Source organism: Merops nubicus, unplaced genomic scaffold (genome assembly GCF_000691845.1).
Source record: "Merops nubicus isolate BGI_N331 unplaced genomic scaffold, ASM69184v1 scaffold12339, whole genome shotgun sequence".
In the NCBI taxonomy this organism is placed as follows: Eukaryota; Metazoa; Chordata; class Aves; order Coraciiformes; family Meropidae; genus Merops; species Merops nubicus.
The window spans coordinates 36,808-43,737 of record NW_008629133.1 but is presented as its reverse complement, the minus strand read 5'-3'; the positions used below and the strand labels follow the sequence as shown (position 1 = coordinate 43,737).

Here is a 6,930-nt window from a genome sequence, read left to right as displayed (position 1 = left end):
GACATTTTTGTTAAGTTCCATAGATTTCTAAGCACCTCAGAATACAGAATCAAAATGAAAATTTTGAAAGTACCTATTGAGTATGAGGTACATTTAAATGCTTCTTCCTTTCTGTTAGGAGCACGTTACTAAGAAAAGGTTGATTGTGAGGAGCACAAGGCAAATGCCTAGCTGCATGAAAATAGCTGACAACTGCTAATGTTCAATAATCTCATCTGATAAAACCATGCAGAGGGAGTAATTGCCTGAGGATTTCAGTAAAAGAATGTGCAGCTGGTTTTTCTGGCTTTCCAAAAGTGGTCTGTGTTCCCAAAAGCAGTGGTAGGCAATCCTTGCCTCCTGAGTTCCCTTAGACCTTCAGCAGCTAATTCTGCCTTTGCCTGTTAAACACCTTTAGCCAGTTTGCTCCTGTGGATGTAGTTGCCACTGAATGCAGCAGATAGCCAGGCCACAGCGCTCTGAATGTGGGGCAAGGCTGGTGCTGGTGTTCCAGGAAGATGAGGACATGAGTTGGGCAGGGTTATTTCTCCAGAACTTACAGTGCAGCTATTTAACTACTCTTTTCTTTGGATGATCCAAGGAACAGGACTGAAATGCAGCAGTGTTGGTATGTGAAAACAGTGCAAACTGCTGAAAACAAGGAATTAGGAGCTTCAGTTTTGGACAAATCTGAAGTGAAAAACCACACCAGTGTTCACAGTATTGTGCCTAAGGACATTATTTATGCACGCTGCTGTTTTTAATGAGCAGGCAGAAGTACTTGGCAGGTAAATGACATAGTCATGGACTAAGTATTAGCTACTGTGAAATTGAATTCTGTACTTGTGTGTCTAATACAAACAGTACTGTGCGCATGCAAGAATCTAATATTCCCAGAGAAACCATTTAAACACCCCTGGGAAACAAGGAGGAAATTAATATGGTGGGTATGGAAGGCAGAGACTTGACACAGCAAGAAAAACGAGGCAGAAAAGAGGTGAATGACTGTGTGATGAATCAGTGATATTTTTGTTGAGTTTATGCATGTGTTTATTTTCTGGGTGTGATAACCAAATTAAACATTAGATATATGTAAAGAATGGATACGTACTGTTGAGTGTTCCTAGCTACTGGGACACACACGGACACAAACGCCACAAGGAACAACATTAAAAGAAGCCTATTAAGGCTGCAAGGTCAGTTGTTCAGAAATATGCCAATCAGAGCAAGCCTGTTGCAGAGCAAGCCTGTTTCTTGTTTTCTTTGTGCTTATGCCTCACAACCCAGCTTTTAATTACACAGTAAACGCTTTTAATTTTTTTTTCTTTTGTAGGGCACCTGCCTCAGTCAGTGCACACAATGGGGAGCATGTGCTCTAGGAAAGTAATATTTCTTGGTTCAGTATACACCTTATTTACTGTGTGCTATCCAGCTCTGCAGAAGAATTATCACTTAGGATGCTGTATGGAGCTCATCACCATCACATCTTCAGTGTTTCACAATATTATCCATTTAGTTTTCACCCCTGAGATGTGTATAATTCCCATAGAAAAAAGGTGATAAAACAAATCAGCAAAACCCAAACACCATCTGTCTAAGATCTTCCACTGGAAATGCCACGGAGCTATTTTTTCAGACAGCTTAGTATTATAACACTGTTGGACTGTTCAAAGTGGAGTTCCCGTTGGCTTCAGTGGCAGCTGTGGATACCAAGTCCTGTATTTCAGACTTCCATGAAGCCAGGCTCTTCGCCCAGAAAGTAAAAAGCATGAAAATAATGGTCACTGGGGTTGAATGCAGGTTGGAGTGATTTGCCTGGCACTCTGTGAATGAAGCCCATGTGGAAATCAGTTTCCCACGTAGCCTTCAACTGCTTCAACCATTATGCCTTAATTTCACTTCTTGTAATCTTCTGGCTCACTCATTTTATAGTTTCCAATTCTTGCAGCAGCTGAAGCAGGGATCCAATAGACACTAATCTCCTTTGCTACACAGTGCCAGGCTTTTTTTTTTTTTCCCCCCAGACTGATTCCCATTCGAGCTGCCAGCTCAAGTGGGGTGTTTGGTGTACACCTCTGCAGCTTTAGCTCATTAAATGCTTGGGCTGAGCCTCTTCTCTTGGTTAAGGGTAGTACAGTGCTGCATGTGAGTATCCAAAGTCTTGGGGTTCCCTCTAACACTGTTGTCTGTCCTGGCCCTTCTGTTGGGCCAGAGTCTCTGTCCCACTTTCCACAAATTCCTTCTGGATTTGTCTTCATTTTTCCCTAGTTCACCTGTGTGTTGCACTGACTCCTCAGTCTTCCTTCCCTGCCTGCCTTTAGCTCTTGGTCCCAGTCTTTATATTTGCAGTTGTCCTCCCTGTAGGTAGTTCTCGGTCTTAGTTTCTCTCCATCTTCTGTCTGGACTCTTTGTGCCAATCTTCTCCCAACTCTAGTACAGCCAAAGGCTTGTCATTCCTGCCTCCTGCACCATGAACACTGACACAGGTAGCCCTGAATGTCTGCAACACACCCTTCACTTTTGCCAGTTCTTTTGGCACAACTTTTACTGGAACCAAGAAGGGCTGATGGTCTCCTCAGGCTGATGACAGCCCCACTCTAAAAATTAGTTGATGAGCCATCCATTCCATACCTCCCCCTTTCCCCTGATGGGGAGCCTGTTTCTATAGTGCTGCCTAGCTGCCATGGATGAGATCCGAGGTTGTTCCCAAACCTGCTTCTCTCATCCTCTTAAATATGTAACTTGGCTGCCAAGTCATGGATGTGTACTTGGCAGTCTGCAATAGCAACAGGAAACACAACACACACAATACAGTTTTCAAAAAAAAAAAAAAGAGATGGCTGTAGAGAACAGAGCCAGAGATGAATGTTCCAGCTGATCTGAGATACCTGCATAGCTATCTATGGACTGATTGTGTTTGTATGGATAAACCTTTTAAAAGTACCTACAAGAGAAAAGAGGCAGTGTTTAGAAGGCTATGGAAGTGGGATGAATTTAGGGACAGGCTGTTTTATGGCAATTTTCTTTTCCCACATTGTGTTGTTCATTTCTTTTTCCATGTGGTCATGAACATCTCAGTATTGCTTTCAGGAACATTTTCCCTAGTTAGAAACTATTGCAAAAATCAATACCATCTTTAAGAAAAAAAAAAAGCACAGGAAACATTGATTCTGTCTTACTGAACTAACCTGCCTAGAAGTCATAGGGCAGGTATTTTCATCTTTTCAAAGTACATACTGGCCTAGTGCAGCTGTGCTAGCAAACTTCTAGATTGTGGCTGGTTTTCACCTTAGCAGCTGACCTGATCTGTTGAGAGGTGTGGTCTTCCCACTGTCCTCTTATCTTTATCTGCATTTCTACTTGCCCTTTTCTGACTCCACCACGAACTGATGTAAAATGCTAACTCAGCAGAAAGCTTCTCATTTATTTCTGCTGAATGACTGTTTTTGACACTTCAGGGAACCGCCTTGTTGTGAGGACAGAGAAGATAAAGAATCAACACAAAGATGAAAGATGGGAAAACTTTGATGTGAGCAAGAATGCCTCTTCCATCAAGAACTAGTTATTATGCTGGCTTAGCTGTCACATGAAACTTCACCCTTCATGGGGATTTGACTTCTATTGGCAAAATGTGCTTTTGCCAATATAACTTGTAGCAATTTTGGGTGCGATCTAAGTGATCTAAGTTAGACATGACACTGATCCACTGTGAATAACTAGTATGAGAGATTCTCTACTTGCAAAAGCAAATGCTTCACACTATCCTGAATATCAAATCACCACCCTCAAAATTGTGCCCTTAAGCAGCATGCCTTAGTGTAGAGGAATTATTTCCAGGGGCAACTTGCAAATCTTGAGCTGATTGCTCACATCGGGACCTAGGTCATGTCACAGACCTGGTAGGTACACTTTTGAATCTTGTACAGTCCAAAACTAAAGTATGTCTAACATGGAGTGCTGTGCAGACATCAGTGCCCATGACAGAGGGACCAGGTGCCACTGCCCTCACTGCGGCCAATCCTGGGCCAGTCACCAGGAAAACCTCTGCAGCTCCTGGCCGTCAAACACACAGTGAGCCCAAACGAGTGGCTGCAGGTATGTTATTGCATGGAAAGCACTTCATTTCCCTGTTTGGACTAAAACGTTACCCAGGGAAGCTGCTTAGCAGAGCTGGGAAGGAGCAGAACACACAGACCATGAGTGCCAGTCCACTGAGCAGGCTGAAGGGGAATTTACATGTGGGGATCTGCAGTTCCTAGGGGACAGCAGACTGTCACCAGGATACTGCCATAAACAATGCCTGCCTTTGTCCTTGGCTCCTGGCAGTGTCCCAGGCAAGCACCACGCTGTCTGAGTCTCCCCACCTTTCCCAGCTCCATCTTGTTGCTGCTGTTCGTATTTGTGTCTGCAGCAGATCCTGGGGCCCATGGGAAGCCCCATGGGGTGGGCAGGGCAGGGCAGGGACCTGTCCCAGTGTCTCTGACAGGGAACATGGTGTCTGGGGACATTAATTCATGTTAGTGAGAAGTAGCTGAGATGTATTTTGGAGACACAGGAGTGTTTTTTTTTCTCCTACCATAGGCATTGCTATGCTCTACAACCACCTTTTCTATCTTTCTTTCATGGTTTGTAATCCCCTGTGTGTAACATAAAAGTACAGCATTTGCAGTGGCCCTTTTCATCTCAGAGTTGTAAAGCAGTATTCGAAAGCTGGAACTGAAGACTAGAACAGACAAACTGAAATAACCACATTTTGTCAAAGGATTAGAGCCACGGTTTCCTAACACTCACCTCTGTGGTGTAACCATTGCATGGGCTGCGGATGTGAAATTTTTCTGGTGTCCTGTATCCAGTGCTCTACTACTGAATTAGATTGAGCAAGAATTTGTGAGAGCTTTGTGTCTGTCTGACTGAATGGTTCCTGGCAGAAAGTCATTGAAAGCCTTAAAGGTTCACTCGATTAAATATGTAGGCAGAAGGATTTCAGCAATAAGAGTAATTTTACTTCAAAGGTGACTTCCAAATAATAGTTAAGGGTTTGCAAATCTGTCTTGTGAATTAAGAAAGGACTAATAGATCTTACTTATTTCCAGGGAATTTTTTTTTTGTATGGATTTTAAAAAAATATTATTTATACGTACTGTAAAATGCTGTTACTAGTAATTTTGTCCAGTGTGCCCTGAAGGTTCTATCTGGTACTTTCTAAAGGTCTCAGAATACCAGGACAATGCATAACATATACCATTTTTTCTGCAAAGATTTCCTTTCTCCTGATACTTAGTCCTTGTAATTACATAAATATTATTTTTTAAAAATCCAAATAAAAGCAATGCATTGTTTAATACATGATTCCATTTGATTTCTCAGTCTTTACTGATTCAGTGGCAGAAAGAACTGATGTTCCTTAGCAAACTTTCAGTTATTTATTCACAACCTGAAAGACAAAGGACAGAACATATTTTTCTTTTTTATGTTGGCAACCTTAATCTCAAAGAATTTCTATTGAGATAACTCACACAAAAACAACATCTGGGGGGAAAGCAGACTGAATAAAGATAGAAAGTGGCCCAATAAGCACAGTGCTTGCATTATAAATACTTGGTTGGGCTGAGAACTTGAGCATAGGTTTATGGCATGTACTCTTTCATCCTCTTGCAGAAGATAAAACTAACTCCAGGCGTGTGGTACTGGAAAGATCATACTAACACCCTTGAATTTGCAAAGTAAAAGAATGATGTTTAGTTTCAAATGACACAGGTTTAGGCCTTGATACAGCAGTTCCAAGTAAGATAAAGTCAGGTTCTAATATTGGTTTACCCAAACATCAACTGAAAGAAAAATTATTACCTTCTTTTTTATTTTTTTTTAATTATCATTATTTTTGTTATTTCCCAGTTGAGACTGGAGCTCCTTAGTTGCTGCTCTGTGGCATAATCAGAAATGAGCATTTATCCTATACTGCTTTCAAGCTGAACCCACTATAGAGGGACAGCTAAAAGTGTGTGGCAAGTCCTGCAATGTGTCAGAAATGTGCACCGTGTACTGGAGCAGCAGTGCTGGATGCAAGGGCCAAATGCCACCCTAGATGTCTCTAGGTGGAGGTCCACGGAATGATGCTCCCTGGTGTTGGTGTTACGTCTGACGCCGTCCAATGGTGAGTGCCAGAGGACTGCAGACCTTTAGGGAAACCACAGCTCTGCAGGGGACAAAGTGCACCTAACTCTCCTTTGAATGTCTGTGGCAGCTGTGGATTAAGACTTTAAACCACTAGGGCAAAAAAGCCCAACACCCAAACTATATCCCCCCTTTCTCTTCTCAAGAGTAGGGACAGTGGTGGAGCGTGGTGGCAGTGGGTCAGTCACATGCTGCCCAGTGCTGCCTCCAGCCCTGCTGGGCATTTTCCAGACCTTTGTCACAGTGGAGCCAGGCTGCTCACCTCTCTCCTGGGCAAACGGCTACTGCAGGCACCTTTCATGGTCTGTGTCTCTGCAACTCCAGCCAGCTTCTCTGCTGGGCTTGGGAACGCTGCTGACTCTGCCCAGTAGCTTTCCAGGGAGAGGTGTGAGCTCCCTGGTGACCTCTGCCTGTCTCTGCCCTCAACAATCCCAAAGAAAAGCTCTGGAATAGAGCAGTTTACATTTAAAATACACCTAAAGCTGGTTGAGGCACTGATTGCTTGAAGGGTGCCTGTGTATATGGTGGTAGGAGGCAGAGCAGGAGGACCTGGGGAAGCGCCTTTACTCTTGGCTTCTGTGTCCTTGAAAGCAATGTCTCACTTTGACCTCACAACAACCCAGGTCTTTTCTTAGTGTGAGTTAGAGCCCCAAATCCATATTCCTTTGTGTCACAGGATATTGACCTCTTCGTACTGCTGCTAGCAATTTAAATTCATGCTGCTGCATGCTTGTACTCTGTATTTCAGCTCCAATCCAGCAGCTGAGGAAAACCCTA

The 6,930-nt window shown here is 43.2% G+C and overlaps 1 protein-coding gene across 1 annotated transcript in view; it reads left to right on the top strand.

Moving 5' to 3' along the window:
• The first annotated feature begins 1,443 nt into the window (after window positions 1-1,443).
• The window catches only part of PPP1R36 (protein phosphatase 1, regulatory subunit 36), a 19,376-nt gene continuing 13,889 nt past the window's right edge, over window positions 1,444-6,930 (top strand). The window contains 3 exon segments of the mRNA XM_008946905.1: window positions 1,444-1,470; window positions 5,641-5,702; window positions 6,902-6,930. The exon segment at window positions 6,902-6,930 is cut by the window's right edge and continues 79 nt beyond it. Coding sequence (XP_008945153.1) covers window positions 1,444-1,470; window positions 5,641-5,702; window positions 6,902-6,930 — 118 coding nt within the window.